Source organism: Osmia bicornis, chromosome 1, assembly GCF_907164935.1.
Source record: "Osmia bicornis bicornis chromosome 1, iOsmBic2.1, whole genome shotgun sequence".
In the NCBI taxonomy this organism is placed as follows: Eukaryota; Metazoa; Arthropoda; class Insecta; order Hymenoptera; family Megachilidae; genus Osmia; species Osmia bicornis.
The window spans coordinates 12853401-12878715 of record NC_060216.1 but is presented as its reverse complement, the minus strand read 5'-3'; the positions used below and the strand labels follow the sequence as shown (position 1 = coordinate 12878715).

At 44.9% G+C, this 25315-nt stretch overlaps 4 protein-coding genes across 13 annotated transcripts in view; 1 reads left to right on the top strand and 3 right to left on the bottom strand.

The window, feature by feature from the left end:
- Nucleotides 1-43: 43 nt before the first annotated feature.
- On the bottom strand, nucleotides 44-15199 carry LOC114872791 (proton channel OtopLc-like). Of its 8 annotated transcripts, none has more exons than XM_046285615.1 (10): nucleotides 14612-15199; nucleotides 12163-12416; nucleotides 11708-11982; nucleotides 6161-6388; nucleotides 5058-5260; nucleotides 4906-4932; nucleotides 4067-4380; nucleotides 3263-3431; nucleotides 2912-3188; nucleotides 44-2826 (listed from the first exon to the last, which is right to left on the bottom strand). In XM_046285615.1, the coding sequence occupies exons 2-10, from the start codon at nucleotides 12247-12249 to the stop codon at nucleotides 2121-2123; spliced, it is 2286 nt and encodes a 761-aa protein (XP_046141571.1). In that variant the 5' UTR covers nucleotides 12250-12416; nucleotides 14612-15199; the 3' UTR covers nucleotides 44-2120. The 8 variants fall into 8 exon arrangements, with proteins under 8 accessions (XP_046141571.1, XP_046141572.1, XP_029036219.1 ...); XM_046285616.1 differs by having other exon boundaries at nucleotides 3263-3428; XM_029180386.2 differs by having other exon boundaries at nucleotides 2912-3197; nucleotides 14612-15197.
- An 823-nt stretch (nucleotides 15200-16022) lies between these two features.
- On the bottom strand, nucleotides 16023-18061 carry LOC114872774 (vesicle-associated membrane protein 7). Of its 2 annotated transcripts, none has more exons than XM_029180362.2 (6): nucleotides 17782-18061; nucleotides 17154-17365; nucleotides 16946-17083; nucleotides 16704-16865; nucleotides 16537-16629; nucleotides 16023-16470 (listed from the first exon to the last, which is right to left on the bottom strand). In XM_029180362.2, the coding sequence occupies exons 2-6, from the start codon at nucleotides 17355-17357 to the stop codon at nucleotides 16402-16404; spliced, it is 666 nt and encodes a 221-aa protein (XP_029036195.1). In that variant the 5' UTR covers nucleotides 17358-17365; nucleotides 17782-18061; the 3' UTR covers nucleotides 16023-16401. The 2 variants fall into 2 exon arrangements, with proteins under 2 accessions (XP_029036195.1, XP_029036196.1); XM_029180363.2 differs by lacking the exon at nucleotides 17782-18061 and adding an exon at nucleotides 17649-17775.
- A 201-nt stretch (nucleotides 18062-18262) lies between these two features.
- LOC114872773 (probable 39S ribosomal protein L24, mitochondrial) lies at nucleotides 18263-19748 on the top strand. Its single transcript, XM_029180361.2, has 5 exons — nucleotides 18263-18504; nucleotides 18582-18770; nucleotides 18831-19033; nucleotides 19104-19290; nucleotides 19373-19748. Exons 1-5 carry the CDS (start codon nucleotides 18409-18411, stop codon nucleotides 19457-19459), a joined length of 762 nt encoding a protein of 253 aa, XP_029036194.1. The 5' UTR covers nucleotides 18263-18408; the 3' UTR covers nucleotides 19460-19748.
- Nucleotides 19575-25315, bottom strand: part of LOC114872772 (serine-rich adhesin for platelets) — a 43087-nt gene continuing 37346 nt past the window's right edge. For both annotated transcript variants that reach the window (XM_046286618.1, XM_029180360.2), the window contains exons 7-11: nucleotides 24507-25118; nucleotides 23521-24425; nucleotides 20990-23450; nucleotides 20738-20893; nucleotides 19575-20609 (exon numbers count right to left, since the gene is read on the bottom strand). In XM_046286618.1, the coding sequence (XP_046142574.1) occupies nucleotides 20440-20609; nucleotides 20738-20893; nucleotides 20990-23450; nucleotides 23521-24425; nucleotides 24507-25118 (4304 nt within the window). In that variant the 3' untranslated portion in view covers nucleotides 19575-20439. The remainder of the gene's footprint in view (nucleotides 20610-20737; nucleotides 20894-20989; nucleotides 23451-23520; nucleotides 24426-24506; nucleotides 25119-25315) is intronic.

Genomic DNA, 25315 nt, shown 5'->3' with positions numbered 1-25315 from the left:
ATATCTGATAATACAATAAATATTATATAATAGAACAACGCAATAATAAATATATTTATATTTGTATATATATGTGTATATATATTATATATATAATATAGGAAGAAACATGTCGACACAACTAGCTCTAAACATCGAGAGAATCCATTTTTTTTTTTTTTCGCTTAACCTTTCTCATCTCTTTTCTCTTCTATTTACAGCCGCCTTACAGTCGAATTTACATCTCTTATAAAGAAAGAACAAATCAATCGGATCAACTATTGACGATTTCTCGAAGAAAATAACGTCTAGCACGAAACACGCATTTAACTAGAAAATCTTCCTACGAAAAACGTCTTTCTTTTCACCATTCTCGCTTGGTTTCTTCCTCAAAATGGACACGCATACATACAACACGCAAGGAAACAAACGCACACTCACGCAGAACATTAGTATTGCAGACCGATCGATACGATTTGCTTGTTAGATCGGCCAGACCCTCGTTCAACCCTTCAAAAGCGACTGTTTGTTGAGCAGGAAAAATTGAATTATTCGAATTATTCTCGAGATTTTACGTTCGATCGCGATCAATCTTGATCCCTTTTGGTACTTCCCGTTTAATTAGCAGAGTTTGGACAGCACACTCGACGGATTAAGGCTTAATGATATGATTCGCCATTGTACTCTATTTTTCCTTCGAACGTTATCCTTCCATCCCGTATTCTTTCTTTACGTATCTTATGGGACTCTGCGTGCTATGATCTCGAATCTATGGGAATCTACAGGATGAAATTTCTGCATTTTCTACAGTCTTGAACGACGTTCGCAGAAACGTTTGCTAAAACTGATCTTCTCTTTCTATCTGCGCCGAGTTTCGACGCCTGTCTAACTTGCCACGTCATCGAAAAACTCGCGATTTCGGTGTGAAATACTTACTTACGTTTATATATCGCCTCGAAACATCGATCATTCGCGAGTTGCTACGTGAAATCGAGAGAAACAGACCGCACTCGTCTACGACTAGCATTCGATGGACGTTCGGACTCTTTTATAGTGTATCTTCCTTAAACGCGCGAGTTGCTCGAATTGCTTTCGTACTATCGTCGATTACTCTATCGTCTATCATTTCTATCGTTAGCACGATCGATAGTGCACGGAGAAGCGAGATTTTAACAATGTACGCTCTAGCCGTGGCGGTCGACGCCTAGGAATTTCAGGCGTTAATTTGTTTCCCTCGATCATTGATTCTTCGAATTATCTACTTGGACGCGAGAGGCGCTATTTTAAGTTGCAGTTTGTACTACGTGGAAGACGGATGTCCGTGAGAGTATTCGAGTAACATCGAAGGACAGATCAGTGGGAAGAGGATGGTGGGTGTGGCGGGATTCAGGTCGACTTGCGTTAAAAACGGAATCGTTCTTCTTCTATCAGCTTAACCGTTCTCTTAAAGAATGCTTAAATTTCAGTCTTACGAACATTACCACCAAAGAAAAAACATCTCTCTCTTTCATTCACTCTCTCTCTCTCTCTCTCTCTCTCTCTCTCTCTCTCATTCGCAATTTTTTTGATCGGTATAAAATCGTCTTATCGTTTACTTATCGAACAAAACTGTTATTGTTCCCGGGATAATCGAAGGAACAGCCGTTGCTTCGACGATTCTAAACCGAACTAATCGTCTACATCTAATCTCGTTAAAAATTGTGCGTCGTTAATTGTGCCATTTGCTCCATTTTTTAAATAAATTCTCCAAGAGAATGCGCGCGTTCTATCGCAGTCCGTTCCTGAATCTCGTCGTGGACGAATTATATACATATCGGCTCGTATCAGGATCCATTTAACGCGAGGTTGATCCAAAGAATCCTTACGATAATCTCTAACCGTGACCATTCTCGACGGACGAAAACGGCAACGACCATCGACCTGTCGAGCAGCGTTCGTTTTCGCGTGACATTTAATCTATAACAGCTAGGACATCCTCGCGAACGCAGACTCGACCGATCCTTCTTGCGATATTCGCAAGGAGTCCACGATTACATGAAGTAAACCGGATCGTTCTCCGTGATGGCGTCCAACCTGGCGGGCAGAGTTTTCGGCCGCTGAGGAGCCACGGTGTTGCACACGAGCTCACGGGACCCCTTGCGTCACATGTAGGTAGGTTTCACCTTGTACGCTCTCTTCCAAACCTCGCATAAGCAAACGGTGCTGTGGAACCTGTAGAAGATCGCCAACGGCATCGACACGTGCGTGATGATCGTCCACGCCCAAAGCCCGTAGAAATGCAGCTGCACTGGATGCGATTCCGCTCGCGACTTCTCCAGAGTGTTGATCGCCCACATAGCCAGATTGGTGACCAACAGAAACGTGACGATTTCTCTGCCAGGTTTTCTTCTAATCTGCTTCGCCGTAGCTACAGACCTCCTCGACGCGTCCAAGATAAAGATTGTTTGAAAGGTAGTCTGCAACACGCTCGCCAACGCCGTGACAAGCACCAGAACTGTATGCTTGGCTAGCGTGAACTGAGCACCTATGATCGTGAACGTTGAGTAGATAAACATGCCCGTTTGAGCAGCGACTAGAAGGATATTGTCTAATTCCAGGTTCCTGCTGCCGTCGTAACGGAGCTTACGCATCTGGAACATCCCTATCAGGGTGGCTATCGTCGACATCCCGTATAGTGTCAGCTCGCAGATGTTCACCTCTGTGACCGCGAAGCTGACCAACTCTGGACGAGATATCAAGACGAAGAAGAGGATCAGAGAGATGATTGTCAGCACCAGGATCAGGATACCTACGAACAGGCCCTTGTGGGCCCGGGCGCAGTCTACGCTGTAGTGGTGAGGAGATCTCCTATGAAATTTAATCGTTCGTTAAAGGTTCTCTTCAATTTATAAGCTTATTGACTAGAATATTTTTTTTTTTCTATTTATCTTACCTGTAAGCATGCGTATGATGCCGGGATCCTGGTGGAGTTTTAGGCTGAGAGAACCCTGCCTTTGATATATTCTTCCACATCACGTATAATATCGCGGCGCAGATCAAACTGTACTCTATGGTGCAGGGAAAGAGAAACGGACTGGCGTCTTGGACTAACGATCCCATTATGTTCGTTCGTCGGCACTCGTACATGTGATGCGGTCCCTTCAGACCCCTTGGTAGCCTAAGATGCTCTCCGTGATGGTAATGACTGTGCCCGCCGAGATTCAGATTTCCTTTCGAGCCTAATTTCAGTTTAATTTTCAATCCCATCGAGTTTAGGTTCGAGAAATATAATCATGTTCCATACCTAATCTGTGAGAGATCCTCAAGGAATTGTTCTCCGGGTTGTAGAACGTCAGTATCTCGTGTTTCGTTTCCTGGATGAGGACGTTCAGCCAAACAGACAGATTCGTGCCGATCATGTGCATCAGTCCGAAACGTGCAACCACTCGATGACGATAAACTTTCATTTGCTGCTGAAGAAAATAAAGATTGAGACAATAGTTATCGGCTCTGATTGGACGTAGGAGTATAGGTTCTTCGTTTATAGCGGAGAACAGTTCTTGGACGGTAACAAAAGAATCGCAGCGATCGATCCATGTCCGACGAGAATAATTTGATTGTCTAGTTAGATCGCGAGCCATAGAACGTCGGGTTAATAGACGATGAAGAGGTAAACGATCGGAATCGTCGATCGAGAGGAGGCTCTCGAAAAAGTTTTAATCAAAAGCGGTCGAGTGCGGTGAGAGATACTCATCTGTGGAGGCAAAGGAAAGAGCAAAGGGACTTAGGTACCTGGACGACTCGTGTTCCAGTATTAGTTTCAGGGTTGTTCACCCTTCCGTTTCATTAACCTTTCTGTCGAGCGTCTCGTTTTGCATCGACGCTTTCGCTCTTTCGTTACATTGCCGCTCGCATCGATCTCTACAGCATTGCCTGTTGTCGTTATTTTTAGACCCTTCACCTAGTAAACAACGAACACCGACCTACCCTCGTGATTTCGAAACAACTGTTCCTTTCACGCGATATCATTTGACGAAAAACAAACGATAAAATACCGCTGCGATTTCTTTGTTTCGAAGCACGATATTAATACCACGAACATACCCACCTCGTTGTTCAGAAATATAAAGTACATCTGTATGAAGATGAAGGCCATCCTAGTGGCGGGCGTAAGAGCAAGCATGATGTTGTGACACTTGGTGTTCCGTTCGAGCTCAAAGTATTGGCCGAACTCCAAGCCGGAATAAATCATCGAACCGATGCCAAACGCCACGGCGCCCATTCGTAGATAGAAACTTCCGTAATGTTGCGCTGGCCTGATAGCGGAGACATGCGGACACGTGGTGTCAGCCGCGTCGCTGTCGCCTCCGGCGCCGCTCGACGATCTCGACGAGTCCAGATCACACACGTCCTTTCGTTTCTCTTCTCATGCAAATTTATGGTAATCGACCGGTTAAGATTAATGCGATTTTAACAGGGTCGAGCTCGCTTCCCGTTGTCGGGAGCGAATTGAAAGCGAGCGAGTGAGCAAGCGGAGGATGCTAAGTATATTTATATGTAGACGTAGCGAGACTAGTTTCACTCACTGACAGCGTGACTGTTCTTTAACCCTTTAACGAGATGCTCGAATTTCATCGCGAATAAGGTGTAGATGGATGGATAGCTGGATAAGGACTCGCGAGAAAGTCGGTACCGCGGGTATCCCTCTGTTGGCGGATACAGGAAGCACCGCTTCCTAAATTATACCTTGCAGCATCGTTAAAGGGCTAATCGATGGCAAGCGACTCGATCCACCGCAGGGAACAGTGAATCTTACTAGGAAAAATTATCTCACGAAAATATTCAGCGCGAAGAAGAAATTAGCAAAGCTTCTTCACAGGCAACGTGGCCTGGGTTAGTGATAGCGTTCGCGTTAGAATCGTTTTGGGCAAGAATGGAATTACCTACTCGTAAAACAACACGCGGCAGACGTTCCTGAAATATGAAGTTGAACGTTTCATTCGTGTTTCTCTACGGCTCGTTGACCGAACAACGGATAAACGGAAAGAGAGAGAAAAAAAAAGAAAATCATTGTTCACGATCATGCGCTATAAACTTACTTGACTTGGGTTTGTTGTCGCGAAGCAACGTGGTGTACGTGTAGACGAGGAAGATCATGCTACCGAAGTAGAGATAAAGGTAGAACCCTTCGTAGAACGATGGTGGTATATAGGTGGATATTACTTCAGCCATGGGAAATGCGATTCCCATGACGACCAGTAGCTTTCCATACAGGGCGCTGAACGTCGTCGCCAAGGCGTCGCTGTACAAGAAAACGGTAAACTGCTTCAACCACGAAGAATCTCTGCGTCTTTCTCTAATATACGTTCGACTCTCTTCACCGTGGAGAAATTGGACCATTTCCGGACTTTATCCGACGTTCCCATCGTTTTCTTCGATTTTGAAAACGGCGGCACGATTACCAGTTCCGGTATCCTCTTATCGAAAAGTGGAACTCAAAGTACTTTTCTCTAACGACGGCTACTTATTGAAACGCAAACGAAGTAATCGTTGTCAGTTAAAAATGAAACGTTAGCGAAGATACCATTGGCCGCAAATACATCCACCCCCGTAAGAATTGGCTCAATTACTGGTAATCGTGTAGTCGAGTATGCCCGTGTGCGTGTTTGATTCATAAAGTACCGGTAATTGGCATGCAGACGTCGATCAGGATAACCCGTAGGATCACGTGAAATTTCCGTGGTGACCGGGGCACATATTTCCCCCTCCTGGTCGTTTCTGTTAATTTGCCCGGAGTGGAAATCAGTCAAGTTGAAATGTTTCAGCTGATCGTCACGCTTAAACGTTGAACTGAATCTGACCCGATTCAAATGCACTCGTCGAGGTTCTCTCGTTCCTCGCGGTACGAGGTCGTGTAGCTATCGGTAGCAATGAATATTCGATATTTCACCAATTTCCAAATTGATTTAATTACTGAAGCATTTCAAATTACGTTGATTCACACGGTCGTCTCTGGTAATCGAGATAATCAATTTAAATTAAATAAATTAACACATTGATTGCCTCTACAGTTACCAGGGATCGACGATACGAATTTAATTTAATTGAAAAACAAATATAGGAGGAAAATTCGCGTGAAAAATCAAATCTGATTGTTCGTTTCGAGAGACAAAAGGGAGGGTAGTGAAAATAATCCACTTACCATCCAAGTTTCTTCCACTTCCGATCTTCGACGACGTCGAGGAAGGTAGGTGCCGGGTAGCATACCGCGGAAATCGGCTGCGAGGAGCATGGTAGAGCCAGGGCAAACTGGGGTGGCCGGTGAGCGCGGGAGGGTGAGCTGCTGCTGTGTCTAGACAGCGTTTCCGGTGAAACGATTACCGCGGACGGTGATGCCGGTGACGGTAGCGCAGCCGGCAATCCTGGCCAGCTGAACAGACCGTGTTTCCTCATTATTTCTGTCCTGTCCTTGGCCGATCGATCGATCGGTATCGACGGCTCAATTACAGAGGGATAATTGCGCGGTACCTTGTTCGTTATACCAAATCAATTGTTTTAATAACACAATTCGCTCTTTCCGTTGCTCTCATTAGCTTCGCGAGTTTTAACGTTTCCCTTTTAAATAATTCAAGCCATCGAATGCATTTCAATTAATGCATGCCACGACGAAAGGTGAAAGGGTTAATTGACATAATTCTAATCCTCGTTCCAATTCTCACGCTTTCACCCCTTAGTCGATGGACGCGAATTTACGTCAAAATCGGTGAACAAAACTCGTCTGGTCGGGTTCAAGTGACTTCGCGTCACCGCAACTCCGGGTAATTCGTTTAACCACGTACCCGCGGAGTTGTCGGCTCGCTGTTATACGCGAAAGTCGTTTACCGGGGAAGTTTGAAGCCGCGAAACTGGCTGTCGTCGCACGACGAACGGTGCCAATCGCAACTCGTTAAACTGCGGCAACAAATGGTCGGGAAAACTTTCTCGAGATGCGACGCGCCGCTAGTTTCTACTCGAAAATTTCCACTCGAGCCTCTGCACGCGGTGGCACACCGAGAATCGTTAGGGCTTTCAAAGCCGGTCTATGGTCCGCTGGCGAGAAGAAGTAATTAAGCGTGTCGCGAGGGGAGAGAAAGAAAAAAAAAAGAAAAATACTTTCCGACCTGTTTTCGTGTTGCAATTCGCTTAATGAAACTACGATCCCGACGAGACGCGTTATTTTTTTCACCTTCGAGCCTGATACGGTGAGCAATTAACCTGGTGCCTTATGATTTTCTCAAAACTTCACTGCTCGAGAGTGGAAAATGATTTTAATTCCAATTAGTGCAAAAGAAATCCTGTCGCGTTCAGGACAGATCAATGTTCCATATCGCACTGTGGTTAATCTATTGAAAACGGTCAGAGGTTTCGAGGAATTAGAAGGGGGAGCACAAAGCGGTGTCGCGGATCTAATTTAAGGTCAACGCGGTGGCATACACGTTTTCATACTCGTCACATTGACACTGGCTGCAGGAAGAGAGTTACTATAGCGGGTGGACGGTTTCGTGGGCGTCATTAAGCGACGGCTTCTCGAACGACAGCCGTTTATCTAATAATAATCTGAACCGATCCCTCTGTAATCTGACAGCCGGTGAAATACGGTCGGCTTGATTTCACGGATACGCACACGTGGCGTTCACAAATTCGACCTGTACCACCGGGCGAATCCTGAGGAACGTGCGTCGCGTTACCATGGGATTCGCGGCGACAACTTATCCGCAAGGAACACCAAGAGCGGAGTAAATTATTTCGCCACCGCGATATTGCGTCCCGACGTATTCGGGTGAAATTTCAATTTACAGAGCGAGGATTGGTAGACGAAAAAGAAATGTTCACATTTCGATGGAAATTCCTGAAACCCGGAGGCACCCTCTCCGACATGGAATGAAATTCTTTCTGGGATTATAATTTCATTTAAAAATGAAATCAAATATTTCGCTCATTTTTGTATCTATAAATCACCCCTGAAAAGAAACCCTCTGAGTACGATGCACGTTTACCGTCGCGTTATCTAATATTCTCTGAACCGGATCGCTCCATATTTTCGTCGTTTATGTTACGTTAAAATAAACACGGAGCCGTAGCGAACCCCGGTTGAAAGGCAGCCATCCACGAAGCCTTTCGTTCTAACCCCTGAAAATATATGCGAAACCGGGAGATCGTTGTTCCGCGCGTTTAAGAAGGTAAACGAGTGCCTGCGTAAAACGACCTACCCCTACGAGGCGGATAGTACGGGGGGAGCGAGAGGGAGGTGGGGGTTAGTTTCGTCCTTTTCACGGATAGATAGAAGGGTTAGTTGCACGCGTGCGCGCTTACTCAGGTTGAAAGGAGAAGAAACAGGGTAGGTAAAGTTGACTGTCAGGGGAGGGGGTGGCAAAGGATGGAACGTACGGCTCGCCTCTTGGCTTCGAGCTTTTTGAAATAATCACGTAGTGTTGGAGAAGCAGAAGAACGCGAGAGGGTGTTGCCGGACGAGAGAGATACCGGCGGAGGGGTGCAAGAGGGATTGAGGGGTTGATTCAGTGGCTGAGTACCGTTCCCTCATTGTGCCACGAGTGTATCCGTGGCTCGAGCACTCTGGCCCTCGCTCTCCCTTGTTTCGCTCGATCTGCCACTCCGTCACCCCTGCACGGATATCCTTCAGGATTCCATCCCGCATCTTCCTTCTCTTCTTACGCGTTTCTCTGACCCTCTTACACAGCGAAAAAAAGAGAGAGCAGATTCTTTTAATCGTTCCTTCTGCAAAGCTGCCACGTAAATACTCCGTAAACGTTTTTCTCTCATTTTTCCTTCTTCCACTGTTTTCCAACTGAGGCGTGCGTTTTCGTTTCCTCGATTATTATTGCAGCCACCCCACGTTCCTCTGCCACCTCTAGGGATTATGCTTTCGACGTTTCGCCGAAGGGCGAAGCGCCAGCGTGGCTTGGCTCGATAGGGAGAATCTTTTTTTTTTATCTATCTTCCTGATTCGTTATCCGAACGGTTCACTTGCGTTCACTTAACGACAGTCGCAAGGATTTTTAATCTAGTTAATAACTTTTGGTGTTACCACATGAACGTCTAAGATTTCCACCCTTACCGAGCAATTCCTGAAGCAATTTTCGATGGAAATGCTACATGCAAAAGCACGCGAGGCATACGTGGACTAGGAGGATGTCGTGCCAGAGGAAATAGCAGACGGACGGTTCGGTATGGGTGCGCGATTTTCGGATTCCCGGTCGGTCGTATGGAGCGGGAAGCGCGCGGATCGATCCACCGTCTCGACAGGATGGAATCGTAGTACCTGAGGGAGGTTTCCTTGATGAGCATACCCGTGACCTTGGCTAGAGCTTTCCACGGCCGTCTCGGCGGAATGTTGGCTGCTGAATTCACCAACGAAACGCACAGTCACGGCCCAAATGGCTCGTGTGTGTCACGGTACTCACGGACCCCGCATCACAGACTGAGGCCCTGCTGTCTAGCGATTCAACTCAGCACTCTCGTTTATCACGCTCCTTCTCCATTCGCCACCCTCTTTCCCTCCCACGCTCGTCGTCCATCGTCTCTGAACATGTGGTCGGGGGCTGTTTGATAGCGAGCTCGTTATCCGAATCAGATTCGCAGTGGCGTAACGCGAATGGAAGGTTTTACGACCCGTCTCTTCGACCCCAGCCTCCGTATCCTGGCTTCGGTCATTTCCGACAAAAACCGATATATAGAATACGCTAAAAAATTTTGAAAATTTGTTATTACGCATGATAGTTGTTAAAGAAACTCTGGTGGCTTTGCTCGAAACCGGTCTAATCTGCATGTAAATCGAGGGAATAGGCCAGAACAGTCTCCCTGCTCTCGTTCGCGACAAAGGAGAGGATGGCTCGCGTGGGTTCCGGTGAAACGGGAAAGCAGAAGAGAGAGACGAGGAGGAATTACGATCGGAAGCGGGACGAAGGTCGTCCATTGGCCATAACGAAGTGACAGGTCAATATTAACTTCGGCGCCGTTGGCTAACCGTGCGTTCACGAATTCACGTTCGATATCCGCCGGAAGTAATCGAGTTCGAACGGAACGGAGGCGACGCGACGGACCGTCTGCGGATCGGTCGATCGAGATTCGATGCAAATTGCTGTCCGATTCGTCGCGTCGTTAAACAAGGAAATAACTGCTTCCACGCGTGTTTCACGCGTGTCAAGCAATTAAAGCGCAGATTGCGTATTGCTCGAATATCGTCAATTAACTCTTTGAGATTTCCGAATTTCTTTTTCATCCTTTTCCTGCCCCTTTTCCATACGAACGAATACGCCTTTGAGGTGTCGTTTCTTGCTGACTCGTAGATTAGACCCGGTAGAAGCAGTAATTTCACAGATTGGGGTCAGTGTTTCGCTCTGATGAAAAGCACGTCCCTTTTCGAGCCGTCGACCGTTCCTGAACAACTTTTGTCTCTTTCTTTGACACGAGTTTCGTTCGATCGTGAACGCAGCAGTGATTCCTCGTCTACCACTACTTTGACCACTCTAGCCTTCTCCAGTGGAAATTGATGGAGCAAAGTGGTAGACGTTTGCGAAACGATTTTTCACGATCAAGTTCAATCGTTGCACGCTGTACAAACCACCGTGCTGGACACGGAGGGATGCGCGTTAATCGTGGACAGTGACTAATGTTTCGTGGTTGGTGGCCGTTCGAACGAAGAGGAGAAACGTGTCTGTTTAGGGGGTCTGCGGAGTAATTTACGTCCTGACGTAGTTATGTACGGGGCTAGAAAACGAGAAATAATTGACGGGAAACCGTGAGTACGATCGCGAATTTGAAATCAACGAAAACGGAATAAATTAATTGAAGGTTTAATATAGAAAGGGGGATTCGATTTGGACCGGAAATGATTAGGAACCATTTAAAGAAATCGCTCGTTTCCCTCGCATCCAAGCCGTCGAAGACGTAATTCGTGCTTCCGGCCACGCGATAGTCGTATGATCGCGTTAATATTTCCATCGAATGTTCGCCTCGTGCTCGTCGAGCAATTTACTCGAGACCTCGTCCCCGGAGTTCCTAGAAATAAATTATTTTTCTCCCGCGATTTTCTATTCCGCTTTTCCGCGTTTACCTAGTTAACCGGCAGACAGCTTTTATTTCGAGTCTAGCGCACAATCTGAAGGGATCTCGTTCTGTACGAGACGTATGAGAAGTCGTTAATGGTCGGGAATATTACTGGCAAAGAAACACAGGGGTAGATGAAGCCTGGGTGGAACGTAGAGAGCAACGTCAACCGTTGCTAGCTCATTCTCTACGGTTTCTTCGCAACCATCTTTGAACTCGAGACGCTTTCGACATTGTTTTTTTCCGTCTGAATGTTACATGAATGTAGCCAGATCAAAAGGGTACCAGTTGTATGCATGGTCGTATAGTTGGATAGAAAGGGGAATATTATATCATGCCACATGAAAGTAATTGCAGATAAGCTTCAAAGATTAATGAAACGAAGGAGAATAATGAAATTATTATTATAATTATTATATCCAGAGTAAAGTACGAAGGAACTTTATACAAATTCTGGTATCTAGATCGTTCAAGTCAGACCCGAGAGACTAACGGAAACGGGAAAATAGAAAAAAAGAGAAGAAGACGCGAGGAATTCCAATTAAAACAGAGACCTTTCTCGTTCGAATGAAATTGCCCCCGTAACGACGCTCGTACGAAACGGTAGCAGCAATTTCGTTCCGCAGGATTTCTGCATACTCACTCTTGCGGGGCGAGCGTCGAGAGCTGGGGTTGGGGTTGCTGCGCCGGTTTCTCTGCTTCCGTGTTAATTATGGGACCCTCGGGTGTTCGTAGGGCAGCTTCCATAGCCGCAGCCTCCTCCTCTTCGCGCAACTCCTCGGAAGCTTCCTCCGGGATCGTCGTGATATCCTCGATCGGTGGTAGCTCGGTTCCATTCTCTTCCAGGTGGTTCTCCATCATCGGATCCGAGTTGGTGTCCCCAGGTCGCGTCACCTCCTCGATATCCGAGTCGATGCCCTGCCAGTACGAATAATTAATCATGAAATTTGTCTTTTTTTTTCTTTATCATGATACCACGTTCAAAAGTGTTCGTTTGATATGTAACAATAGAATAGAAATTTTTCATCCGCTCAACATCGGGAAGGAAATTATCGGACAAAGATTATCGATGCATCGAAGGGTGAAGGGGGTTAGTACCTGAGCAAAGTCCATATAGAAGGAATCCCTGGAGTCTGAACTGCCTCGGCGAAGCCGAAGGCTGAGATCCGGTGAGCTCTCTCCCATCTTTCTTATCTCCTTTACTCGCTTCTCTTCGTCCCTTCTTCTCTACCTTCCTTCCTCCGCTGCTCTCTCCCACGCGCTTCGTCTTCTCCACCCTTGGTGCTACCCAACTCCCTTTGTCTTTTACGAGCTTCTTGCTCCACCGACGGGGAATTCTAAAGAGGGTGGCCCTGCGCACACAATCCAGCGAGTTTGCAGGCTGAAAGAATCGTCCTTGAATGACAGATCGTCGTCTCGTTCTATCATCTTTCCCTCTTTTCCCGTTTCTTTCTTTCTCCCTCATTCGCGCCTACCACCCTTTATTTCTTTCTTTCTCTGTTGGAAAGAACAAGAGTTTCTTGGTCGTCGTTGACGCGAAACAAAAATGCCACGGTGAAAGAAGTGCCGTCGAGAGTGGTCGTACGTGAGCCCGTGAATGCAGAGTCCGGATCTCTGAATATCAAACGTCCGCGCGAATTAAAATTTCACCCCCTATCGGCGGTGCTACTTTCACCCGAAACGGGGAGGATTCGACGGCAAGGAAACGATGCGTTTGTACACGGAAACCTCCCTTTGCTTCTCGTACGAGCGAACAGGGAATGTCGACTAACATGCTAACTCGTTGCTTTCAGTATTTTTCTATTGTTCTTATATTTTACCTGCTCCCTGCCGTTGAAACTTAACAGTAATTAAACACTTGGCGAAATTATTTGCAATCTTACAAAATTGTTTTCGATTTTCCAAGGATTTCCGTAGACGCGATCGTCGGGGTTGGTGGATTCGGTTACGCAGAAACTAATTACGAAAGCTAGGAAATTCAATCGGACCTGGCCGTTTGTCTTCGAGTTAATTGCCTTAGCCGCGACTCCGACTCGGGGTGACTTTAATTAAAACTAGGAGACGTCGGTCTCGTGACTCCCCCAATGGGATCGAACTCGCGGAATGAAAAAAAAAAAAAGAAAAAAAGAAAATCTCGTTCGCGTGAACGAGCTTCTTTACTCCGTGACTTAATTAATGCCGGCACGATCGAGAAATTGCCGAGACGTCGTCGTCGCGTTTCCGACGAAAACTCGCGTGCATACTTAACGGCTTAGTCCCGTTTGTTCCAAAGTCTTAGCAGGGCTTAACGCGACGTTTCTCGTTGACGCGGTAACAAGATAGTCTGCCTTGGGCGAACTTCCACTATGAGCCACCGTAGAGTTTCTGAATTAATCCCAATTTGAGGGAGAAAAATTAACCATTAGAAATTTTAGATTGCTCCTTTATGTATGAATAGGTAATTATAAAGTACTCTCTCAGAGAACATTTGTCTTTCTGTAAGCGACCCAGTCTTTGCTAAGACCTCGAAGACCGAACCAGAATGAACAGTCTTCCTGTTCTGAATCGCTCAGAACGCCATTCCGCGTCGGACCCTCTCGTTCGTCCAACATTTTATGGCTCGCGTACGTGGCATCGAATATTTCTCCATCGAACATCCCCGTGCACGTTAAGGTATTACTACGGGGAATAGGAGAGAGAAGATATGGGGTAAAACTGTTTTTTGTACCCGCTTGGGTGAAGTCGGAAACATTTTGGGCGACCGTTTCTCAGATCCACTGGGTGTTCTTTTCGATTACTTCTCTATAAGGGATTTTTGTTGTTAATTTTCCAAAAGAATTTTTAAACAATGTATTACGAAATAAAATTTCCCAGCGATCCGCAGCAACGATTTTCCGTCATTTGCATGGCGCGTGTTGGAAAAGTCAGATAATTTCGTCCGCGTTCATGCTTACCGATAATTCATCCGCTTTTTACGTCGATACAATGCTTTATCTAACGCGTGCCACTGGCGGAGGGTTGGCGGTAATGCACGCGACCGATTCGCCACTTTTTGGCGACCTTTGTTTGCTATCGGAAAAGGGAAATGCACGGTAGCGATAACGACCGCAAATCAATTTAATTAAGGTGAGATTTGAGCGAACTGATCGCCGTAACGAGGCATGAACGCGGAAACGAATTTTACCCGAGTTAATCTTTACTGTCGTAGGAATTAAAAACAAATTACTGCTTTAAATAACATGCAATTTCTATTGCCTGAACATCCTAAGTATTCTAATTGGATCCTTCGAATGCTAAATGAAATTAATGTGAAAACACTTATTTAATGAATCTGCCGTAACAAAACACGTTAGTAACCCTTAAAAATATCTTACAATTAGATCACCACAAAAAGCGCGTAATTCGTCGACAGGGAGATACGTTTGAAAGTGAAATGAAAACACTTGTTCAACGATCCTAACGTGTCAAAACACTCAAACACCCCTTGCGTGCACCCAAACAATAAAAAATCCTGAGTATTATCTAAACGCCTCGAGAAAGCGTGAAAAAAAGAGGGTAATCCACTTACAGGACCTGAAACTCGCCCAGTTGGACGTTGTCCACGCAACGTATCCTTGACTCATCCCCCCGTATCGCGGATCGACTCGTTTTCACTTTCATCCACCGGCTCGTAGTCCCTCCTACCCTCCCGCGCGGGCATCCGTCAGCTAGCCTCCGGCATCCGGAACCTCCGCGGTTCCATGCCCGGCCGCGAAACGGTTGTCCAACCACACGAATCCACCCACCACTCACCACACCAAGCGGATTCGCACCAGGATGAAAATTCGCGCGATGTTCAAAACTGTGGATCCACCGATAGCTAAGGCTGACAAGTCGAACACGCGACGATTAACCACGCGTCAGCTTCGCGTTTGACTGTCGCGCGTGCGAACTCGCTGTAACGGGAGGGTTGTTTTTACCCGTTGAACGTGCAGTGCCGTGAACGAGCCGGATCACCGGCCGTAAACACGGCCGGAACTTGTTGAGCGACCTTGCTAGATGAGCGTGTTTTTCGTCGCGGGTTCAGGGACGACGTACGATCAATCGTGGCGCCGTGACCAGCCACCGAGACACTTTGGCACCCCCCGAAGGGCGCGCCACGCGAGCCATCGACATCCTGCCAGAGCCGCCGGGCTGCTGCGATGGCCCGGGCGTCGCGACCACAGCGCCTGCGACGCCGCCACCCGTTCCACGTCCGCGACGTCGTCGTAGCTCGACCAGGCTCGTAACTATCCTGGAAAACTTTTAGCTCTTAGTAAATCCGTATTTTTTTTGAATTTCTTTCTTTAATAATTTTATCGTATATAGTTTTCTTATAGTTTGAGGGATCTTAGGGTTGCAATAGAGTTCTATATCTTTTAACACAGTGAACTTACTGTGTTGTCTTGAATTACGTTTGGTCAGGGTGTTCGTTCCGACTAGTCACTGGAAATTAGAGAAGAAAAATGTATCGGAGCATGCGCCCATATTGGATAAACAATACATGGGATACGCAAAGGATGTAAGGGATTCGTAAGGGATGCAAGGGATACTGGGATGCTGCACATAAGATACCCATTTCCAAGGATGAAATTTTTTATTTAACGAAACAGTCTCGCGCATGGGCGTCCGCAAGGGAGGGCAATCGGGGCACTTGTCCCCCCTTGGATAGAGAGAGAGTCGGATGTCGAATACAGCATTTATTGTCTCCTTCGTTTGGAACGCCGTCTCTTTCTCGCTCGAACTATCTTGTATCTCGAATTGTTCTTGACTCTCCTTTTTTTCGCACGGCTATAGCATACATTCGTTAATCTAGAAGTGATATTTTATATCACCCCCCCCCCCCAAAATAATCCTGCGGATGCCCATGGTCTCGTGTGACATGATATATACCAGCGATATGTAAAGTTCACTTGTTGCACTGGTGGGAGAGGTGACGGAAATATTTAATGAATGACTAATTCGTGAACCAGAATCGTTTTATTCTTTTCTGTTTTTTCGTACAATATATTAGTATAATACAATATATGCTAGTGACGTTAAAATTATATTCATCGTTTGAAAAGATCGACGACATTGGTAAGTTTTTGGTAGTGTATGATATAAAATAATATAAGCGTTATATACGTATTTATCTCTATAGATACATATCTATAATATTCTTCCCGATAAAGTTGCACGATTGAACATCGTTTCTCGGTTACCTGATGCGCGCCGCGAACCAAGAAATAAGATCTGCACCAGTTTAAAATATTTCTTCGCGCATCGCGGCCAATTCAGTCCTCCGAAACCAATTTTCATCACATTTAGAAACACGTGTCTAATTCTTATACGTGTCAATTAATTTCCGACACATTTTGGCCAAGCTAAGCCTCCGCAAGCCATAGACACGATAACGTATATCACAATCTGTAACATTCATAAAATTGTTTGTTTTTAACATTAGGTTGTACTACTTGCGACGTCAATACTTACAATAAGGATAACACCAATAATAACGTAAATTTTAACATTTTTCCAGAATAGCGAGCGGGCCAAATTTCTGCTCGTTTTCCTAAATGTGACTGACTGGAAGAAAATTAAAGATATGTTATTACCTTATGGTTGTTAACATCTGTGTGGAAAAACAGCACCTTACTTACATTGGCAGTTAAATTTTCGGTCTTATTTACGAGAAGCTCTAATCGTTCCCCGCGCATAGCTACATTATCGATATTTTTTACCATTATGTCCTTCAATTCATCTAATTCGCCATGCACTTTAGACAATACATCAATGTCCTGATTAGACTCACTGTAATATTTCTAAACAAAGAGTAGATTGTTTTATATATGTACATTTGATATATTTAGGGCTAATATGGTTATGTATGTTTATTCTTTACCATTTCATTAGCTAGAACTCTAGCAAAGTCTGAGTTCATTGCATATGCCACTGCAGTCTGTGCTCCTTGATCATAAACAGCTATAAACCTTCTTTTAATTTCTGTAAGATACAAAAATGCCCTTGATTTTTGAAAATCCTGTAAGATGAAAACATGTCCATTAGTACTTTACAATCTTATTAAGTTTTATGTACATTTCATTACTTACATCATCTGTGATGCACATGTAAATAATATTATCTTCACAGATGTAATGAAATCGATAAGGTCCTTGTGAATATGTTAATCTATCATTTTGAGGTGGAATTTTAGCTAGAATATTTTCTGTCACTTCCTCAAAATTTCCTGTACAGGCAGCATATTTTGCCAGCACAACTGGCCCTCGAGCCACCACACTGTATAAAATTGGCATGATGAATACTGTAAAAATAAGAAAAAATTACTTAGATAGTTATTATGACCTTCCTTTCAGGACTAACAAGCAATAAATTCTGAATCCACAGAAAATCGTCTGGAAAATAATGTTATCTTTGCAATTTGATTTTCTTATCTACTATCATTCTGAGTAATGTCAAAAACAAAATATAATAGAAAAGAAGTATTGTTGGGAAAACAAGAATATTATCGGGAAAATTATCACACACTGATAGGAACAAAGAAACTAGTCAAATAGACAATAAATGAAACGTCATAGTTTCCTAACCTCTAAATCACCACAGACTTCTTTGTGAACCCTTTAAAAAATATTGTTTGTAGCGAATAAAAAATAAGAACATTATCACATAATCAACGTTTGAATTCAGTAAAGTCAAGGATCAACAACATTCGCGACCCACCTCAATAACTAGGGCCTTACGCGACAAAAATAGGATAATAATCGTGTAATTTTCTCGGCGCTGACTTTAAAATCAGTAAAGATTTTCCTTTCGATGTCGCATCTGTAAACAATGAGATCGATAAACAAATTGTCAGTTCATCGAAAATAATTTTAAGGAATCAAAACACAGGAATCAAAAACTATCCTAAATCAACTTGTACGATTATCACCAGCACATGACAGTTGATCATTGTCAACTTCTGGCAGTGACTAACAGGGTTGGTAACTAGTCACTGCCGTATGTCACTTATTGTTAGTTGGCAATAACTGAAGTGGCGCTTAAATCAGTTTCCGATCGGCCTAATTTTTTATTAAACGTGGGCTGTTTTACCGATGCGGAATTCGGAGTTCATAGCCACCTAGTGCTAGTCTGCCAGAATTAATGAAACTAAATACAATAAACAAGTGAATAGTCTATTTAATATCTCCTTCGTGCCTCCATCAGTGACTATAGATATCTATAGTGATCTATAGTCACTGCCTCCATGGTACATACAAAGTATAACAAGATTTAGTTGCCTAGATCTGTTTAGAAGATTTTAAAAACTATATTTTTCATAATTAGCCTCATTTTCAATTAAGAACAATGAGGTTGACAGGTACTTTACTTTCAAAAATAGGTGAATGGTCTAAAAAATATGGAAATTTGCCAGATCGGTATATAGACCGCGTTATGGAAAAGGTATGTAATTTTGTTTGATTTATTATTTGTATCCTGATTATTGCTGATTTTATCGTTTTTGTATCATTTGTGTATAGGTGTATTGGAAATCACCTCCGGGGAAACCGCAATACCTTCGAAGGAAAATAGTAGCAACAAAAAAATTTTATTTTTCTATTCACCGACCATGGACCACAACATTTCAAGTCGAAAATTTTAAACATAAACGGAGAGATTTCGTTCCAGTTGAACCCATTAAAGATTGGAGTTTCTTTCGCGGAGATCGCGTATGTTACTGTTAAATGTTATGTGAAGCGAACCACAATACAATATTAAAATATTTTTAGGTCGAAGTACTTGTTGGAAAAGATAGAGGAAAACAGGGAATAGTGAGGGATATTATTCAGGAAAGAAATTGGATTATTGTACAAGGCCTAAATACAAAGTTAATAATACAAGGAAAGACCAAAGATTTTCCTGGTATTTGTATGCTTATAGAACAACCATTATTAGTTACTACACAGGTTCAGTTAGTGGATCCCTATGATTTGTAAGTATCATATAGTTTTTCTTTAATATAAGAATTTAAAAATATAACGATGTATGTCATTTTATTTCAGAAAGGGAGCTCCCATAGAATGGAGGTATACAGAAGAAGGTGAAAAAGTAAGAATATCAACTAGATCTAATAGAATAATTCCAATACCTGTATCGAGTAAAGAAACTATAGACTACAAATCCCCTGAATTATATATGGAACGGCCAAAAGATACTGTTGCAGATCATGTAAAGGAGGTAACATTTGAGGTATGTTACAACTTGATACCTACTGACATCATAATATTATTTGTCCCGAACAGTTCTTATCGTTGATTTTATTGATACACAGGCTCATCTAAAAACGTTTGAAATGGATATTATGGACAAGATGGGTATTAAAGAAGACCGTGTACCAAAGAAATATTTTTGGTACTAGTTTTGGTATTAATCTATCATGTTTTTTCAAATAAATATTTATATTACTATCCTCTTCTTTCAATCACTTTGAGGATTATTTGAAATGAAACTAAAATCAGACACATCAACGCTTCTGCAGTTTAATTGTGTAATTTATTATTAATAAAAGTTAGATTGCGATATTTTCTGTTCATGAAATGTATAGAAAATATTTATAGAAGGAAGGATACATATACATAACGTTAAGCGATCGATCGAATATTTCACAGATACCTCTGTTAAAATAAAATGTATTGTTATCGTGTTTCCTTTTTCTTGTGGTACTATCTATTGGGAAATTCGACGAGGAAAAACCGTCTCTATTGATGCTTATTACTTGTACACTAACACACATACATATCACAGCATGATTTTTAACGAACGCAAATCTAGAAACGAATGTCAGTCTACATTTAAATACTTCATTACTGATGCGTTATATTAACAAATCCTTTTTTTTTTATATTATATATGCGATTTTCCTATATCAATTGTATTTCGAACTTCTTCATTCTTATTTACAAATGTTTTCTTTTCATTTATTTCATAAAACCATATTTAACAAAACCGTAAGACAAGCATGTCTAAAATAAAGGCTACTAGTAAATAATTAGGAGAAGCATTCTTTTCATTATCATTAATTAGATACATTGGAACAAGTTGCAAAATGTTACGCGTTATTAGTTGACGAAAAAGAAAGTTGACCATAACAAAAGAAAATGGTCTCCCTGAATACAGAGATATCCAAATAATTATTTATCAAATAACGTTTCCAACGAAATATTCGTTGTATTTTTTAAACGTAAGTACTCGCGACAAAACGTGTCATAAACTGTCACATATTTCTCGTTATTTCGTTCCAATCGTTTATGATCAGAGAATCGTTCATTTATAGCCTTTCATCCGTCGTATTTTTACCATTTTCATACGACATATGTTTACGTTCATTTTAACTACCATTCACGAGGATTTGGTGGCAGGGTGCCTGACTAGGAGGTTCACTTCACCGTCATGTAATTTCTTCATGAGGGACCAGGCTTCGATCCTCGACATACGCGTAACATCGTATCCATTCACTTCTAACAATTGGTCCCCTGCCTTCAAGGCACCCGTCTTATCGGCAGCACCTCCTACATTATCGAATGTAAAATCGTTAATACGAAGCAAGAGAAAATTAAAATTATCCAAGAGCAGACTTTAGCTGATCTAATAATGTTAAAATTAATTTCAGTCTCTAGATCTCTATGCCTAAACTTACCGGTAAATATTTTCTTGATCACCAACGGTCTGTCTCCAAGAGGACTGTCTCTGCCTCCTTCAAGACTGAATCCCAAACCGGCTCCATCTTTGTATACTGCTACAACCGAGGGTGGTCCCCATGCGGTATCTTCTACGGCATCGTTCGTCTCGAATCCTTTTAACAAAAGAAGAGAAACAAATTGTTTCGATAGTAGTTGATAAGTTGTCACTAATAATAATGGTGACGAAAGGCTGAAAAAGGTTTAATCACCTTCGATGATAGTTTCGACGCTTGCTGTTCGCGATTTCAATTTACACCCTTCCTCGTTTCTCGCTCGAGAGACTACCAAGACGACTTCCGACCTGGGCTGTTTAAGCACCGCTATGCTCTCCCTGTGCGTGAGACCTTGCGTGCTTCTTCCGTTTATGCTCAGAATCCTGTCTCCCCTTTGCACACGACCGTCCTTGTCGGCTATGGAATGAGCCAGCACCCGATGAACCGTGATTTCCTTGATCTCACAGTCGGCACCTCCGGCCAACGTGATGCCAACACTACCGGAGTGATTCTCCTTGTGCAGTAACACCACGATCACGTCGTGAGCACCTCGAACTTCCTCCAAACTGGCTTCCTCTACCAGTTGGGCTAATTCTTGTTGCGAGATCAGGCTGGTGCTACTAGCCAAGGAACTGATGCTACCAAATTGTTCGCTATAGCACCTGTCCGTGTCCACGTCCGTTCCAACAGGGGACATATTCTCGTCCACGCTGCTGTCCAGACTCGAGAACCGGTTATGAGCACCTTGATGCGTATTAGGCGAACAATTCACCTCGATCTTCTCCAGAGCCTTTTTCATGTCCGTGACACTGGCGCTCCTTCGACCGAGACTCCTCGCGGTTGGAATCTTCGACAGCAGAGATTTTGATCTTTCGACTTCCGTAATCTCGTCGCCGCTACTGTCCAGCCTCGACCTGTTCAACGTCGGTATCTTCGAAGGTTTGTCCTCGTTCCAAGGCTCGTTCGAGGTCGACGAGCTTCTCCTGATGTATCTATTGTCCCTCGACTCCCAAAGCGATCTGGGCTGAGGGTTAGCGAGTATAGTATTCTTCTCGGTTCGAGAATCACTCGTGGGAGTACGTGGTAATTTCGGATCTGCTTTTGCGCTTAGGATATCCTCCAAGTTCATTTGGCTCTTCGACTTTCCGAAACTTCGTTCGTCCACGTGTATCGCCGATCTGGATCTGCTTTTAGTCGTGAGAATCGTCAAAAGATCGTTCTGATCTTCCGTACGAGTCTTCGGCGTTATACTCGAACCACGTCTTTGTTTCGAACCTTCCGGCGATCCAGAGACCTCGTTTCCTGTGTTCCTGTTCGTCGATGACAAACTGACCTGTTGTTCCTCTATGACAACCGACCTGCCGTTCTTCAGAGGGCTATTTACAGGAGCAGCATCCAGCCCCCCTTCCTGGGGCTTCTTCTCGACCTTGTTGCTCTTCTCTTCCGCCGATCTGGCCAGCGCTTTCGCTTCCGTTCGAACCCACATTTTCAGATCGTTCGACGGTTCCATCGACTCGTACTTGGAGGATATACTTCTCTTTGGGGATAATTTCGACTCGTTCGCCTCTTTCTGGAAGGACTCATCTTCCCCGAACGAGTCGGTTACTTCGATGTACGCGATCTTGACATCCTTCGCCTTCGCGTCCTTCGAGTAATTCCTCTGGTAGCTATCGTCGCCATTTTCGGTGATGCTCGCACGACACTCGTCCTCCGGGAACTTTCTCTGAATCAACGGTGATCCATTCAAGTCCCTACCGCTTCGACACCTGGCACTGGCCAAAATGTTCTTGCGATTAATCGCTTCCACGCTTTGAGGCTTCAGTACTCTTCTCGACAGAGACTCTGCGCTCGCTTGGGAACCGGAAGTGAGGGTCGACGACGTACTGCAGTTCGTCTCGGTGCTGTTGGATCGTTTCAACTGTCTCTGAGGTATTTGGGAGGTTCTAGGATTCGATTCGCTAGTTGGTAACGGTGATCTGTGCTCTGATCCGCTGCTACTAGAGGATGATCGCTCGGATACGAACGTTCTTTCGTTCAGGATGTTCGATCTTCCGGTGTATTCTACGCTCGATTCTCTGCCGTAGCTTCTGGACGAGCTGTCCACGATCAGAGCTCTTCGCGGATAGTTGGTCTCCGTGGAGACGTAGGATCTTTCGGAAGAAACGGTGGATCGTTCGGAAGGAACCGGGGACATGGGCGGACTGAAGCCTCGGGAGATGCTGCTCTGCGAGCTGCTAACCGCGGAATCGTTGTCAGAGTCGTCGTAATCGATTCGCGTCTTCCTCTGGCCGGTTCTCAATGGTCTGTTGCGCAGACCTTCCGGAGAGCTAGCCGTCGATGCAAACTCGAAACTGTAATCGCTTCTTGTCGGACTGCAGATGCTTTCCAAACTCTTTGGCGGCTCGGAGTGAGTTGGCGTAGCTGTTGGAGTCGGCGTAGACGTTGCGCTGGTCGTCGTGGTTGGAGTACTTTTTGCAGTGCTGTATAGCGAGGAATTGGTCGAGGATGAACCATAGACGGCCAAGGTCTTTCTTTTGAAAGCTGGAGAGTACTTGGAGTGTATCTGAGGTGCTGGCATCTTGAAGGAGGTGGTTTTCACCGGCATACTAGCTGTGCTCGCGTTGCTTGCCAATGAACTCTGCGAGCCCCACTTGTCTTGGATGTTCGCCTTAGCCAGCTGTAATGGAAAACAATTTTATTTGCTTCAAACACGTATACACCTAATACGGTACGATATGCACGCTTACCTGGTGCAGCAGTATCGAGTCCCTTGATTTAATTTCAGGTAAATCGACGATAGGCGTGTCGATGGGTATACTCTCCTTCTCCGGGATAACCAGGCCTCTCAGTTTCGATATCGACCTCCTCCTCTGTTCGATCAACTGATTCAGGCTATTTCTTCTGATCTCCTCGTTGGGCCTCTTAAACGTGGACGCGAGTGAATTCGTTCTGGTGATCTGCGAGCTGCTCGACAGCTCGTTCGTCGTCGAGGTTCGATCTTGCCCGTAAGGGCTCGATCCGGAGAAGCTGGTAGCACGCGATAATACCGAGCTCGTCACGGGTTTCAACGACACGTTCGGAGAATTTTGGCCGTTAGTAGGCGAACAATAGCTCTTTATCGGCGATTTCGGCACCGGTGACGATTCGAAAGAGCTTATCAACGTCGTCGGCGTCGACGCGATCGGCTTCTGAGGAACAATCGGGAACGTCTTCGACGTGTGAATAGTCGGCGAAACAAATGACGGACTCTGAGTGATACTGGGCGATCTTTGCCTGTACTTTTTCACGGAGTCCTGATTGACGTTTCGACTCGAGTCGGTCAAGTCGAAAGAGCTTTGCGTTCGATCCGCGAAGAACGAGGCCCTCTCCTTCTGCCCAGAGCTCTTCTCGTCGTTGCAAACGTCCTCGGAGGATTTATACTTCGACAACCTTCTGGTGTTATTCGTCGCAGTAACGACGGTCACCGTGTTTGGGAACAGAGGCCCGTCCAGGCTGCTTTGGGACGAGAACATCGCGATCTTGTCCCTGACGGACTTCTCGGACTTGTCGTCCTTCCTCCACAGTTCGCCGTTCAATGAAAATTTCCTCGGCGATGACTCCAGAATTGGAACGTTCCTCGAGTAGGGAACAACAGTTTCCAACTTGGGTGGGCCTGATGAAAGAAACAATGAAACTATAATTAAGTATCTATTTTGGTTGCACGTTTCAAAAGTTTTAGAGTGTCCCTCATTACCTGTGAGTGGAAGCGGCGGGGGCGTGTCCAGGGTATCCTTCTCCTCTTGCAACTGCTCGATAACCGGGTCTTTGTGATAATATCCAGTGATTTCGATCTTCTTCTCCGAGACGATGACGTTACCGTTACTTTGGTTCCCATAGCTGGAATAGTTGGTCACGGACGTGGTCTTTTTAACGAAGTCCTCCGCGATGAACGGTTTGCCGTCGTCGACGCGGGACTCTCGAGCCGGCACGCTCGCGTCCTGACAAATGCTCTCGATGCTCATCTTGCCGTTTATCTCGATGCTCGGCAGACCGATTTTCCCCACCTCCTGGCAAACGTTCTCCACGCTGTTCAGACCGACTCTGGCGTCGGCGAGGATCATGCTGGTCGCGTTGACTACGTTGTTCTCCAGCTGTTTGAAGCTCTCGTTGAACGACTCGTTCTCGTTGCACAGGACTCTGCCGTTTGCCATGATCGTCGACGTCCTCGCGGCGGTGGTTGCCGCCGTCACGAATCGGTACTGCTGGTTGTTGCCGCCAAACTCTTGATAGGCTGCTGGGAACTCATCCCCGTCCGGGGGCAGGCGTTGACCGCCTCCACAATTGTCCATCCTACCATTTACCGGGTCTAAAATCACAAAGAAAACGATACGGGTTATCGAGAATTCTTGATTTCGGGATTGATTCACGGTCTCGTGAGTTCGACGGGATCGACGCACGCCGCGACGACGCAACGCGTCGTTCAACACGCGTGAGTTGTTGCACTCTCGCGATCTCGCGAACGAACGTTGATCCGTTCAAGCATCTGAAATATGCCAGTAGCGG

What these genes read in the sequence shown, in the direction of transcription:
- LOC114872774 (XM_029180362.2), bottom strand. Translation starts at nt 17,357, where the DNA reads ATGCCAATTTTATACAGTGTGGTGGCTCGAGGGCCAGTTGTGCTGGCA. An exon ending in CCGAAAATTTAACTGCCAAT is followed by an intron (nt 16,630 to 16,703) that starts GTAAGTAAGGTG and finishes ATTTTCTTCCAG; the next exon opens with TCAGTCACATTTAGGAAAAC. An exon ending in TTATTGGTGTTATCCTTATT is followed by an intron (nt 16,471 to 16,536) that starts GTAAGTATTGAC and finishes TGAATGTTACAG; the next exon opens with ATTGTGATATACGTTATCGT.
- LOC114872773 (XM_029180361.2), top strand. Translation starts at nt 18,409, where the DNA reads ATGAGGTTGACAGGTACTTTACTTTCAAAAATAGGTGAATGGTCTAAA. An exon ending in TAGACCGCGTTATGGAAAAG is followed by an intron (nt 18,505 to 18,581) that starts GTATGTAATTTT and finishes ATTTGTGTATAG; the next exon opens with GTGTATTGGAAATCACCTCC. An exon ending in GTTTCTTTCGCGGAGATCGC is followed by an intron (nt 18,771 to 18,830) that starts GTATGTTACTGT and finishes AAATATTTTTAG; the next exon opens with GTCGAAGTACTTGTTGGAAA.
- LOC114872791 (XM_029180386.2), bottom strand. Translation starts at nt 12,249, where the DNA reads ATGGGAGAGAGCTCACCGGATCTCAGCCTTCGGCTTCGCCGAGGCAGT. An exon ending in AAGTGGAAGAAACTTGGATG is followed by an intron (nt 5,261 to 6,160) that starts GTAAGTGGATTA and finishes TTTCTTGTACAG; the next exon opens with CGACGCCTTGGCGACGACGT. An exon ending in TTATATTTCTGAACAACGAG is followed by an intron (nt 3,432 to 4,066) that starts GTGGGTATGTTC and finishes TATTTTCTTCAG; the next exon opens with CAGCAAATGAAAGTTTATCG.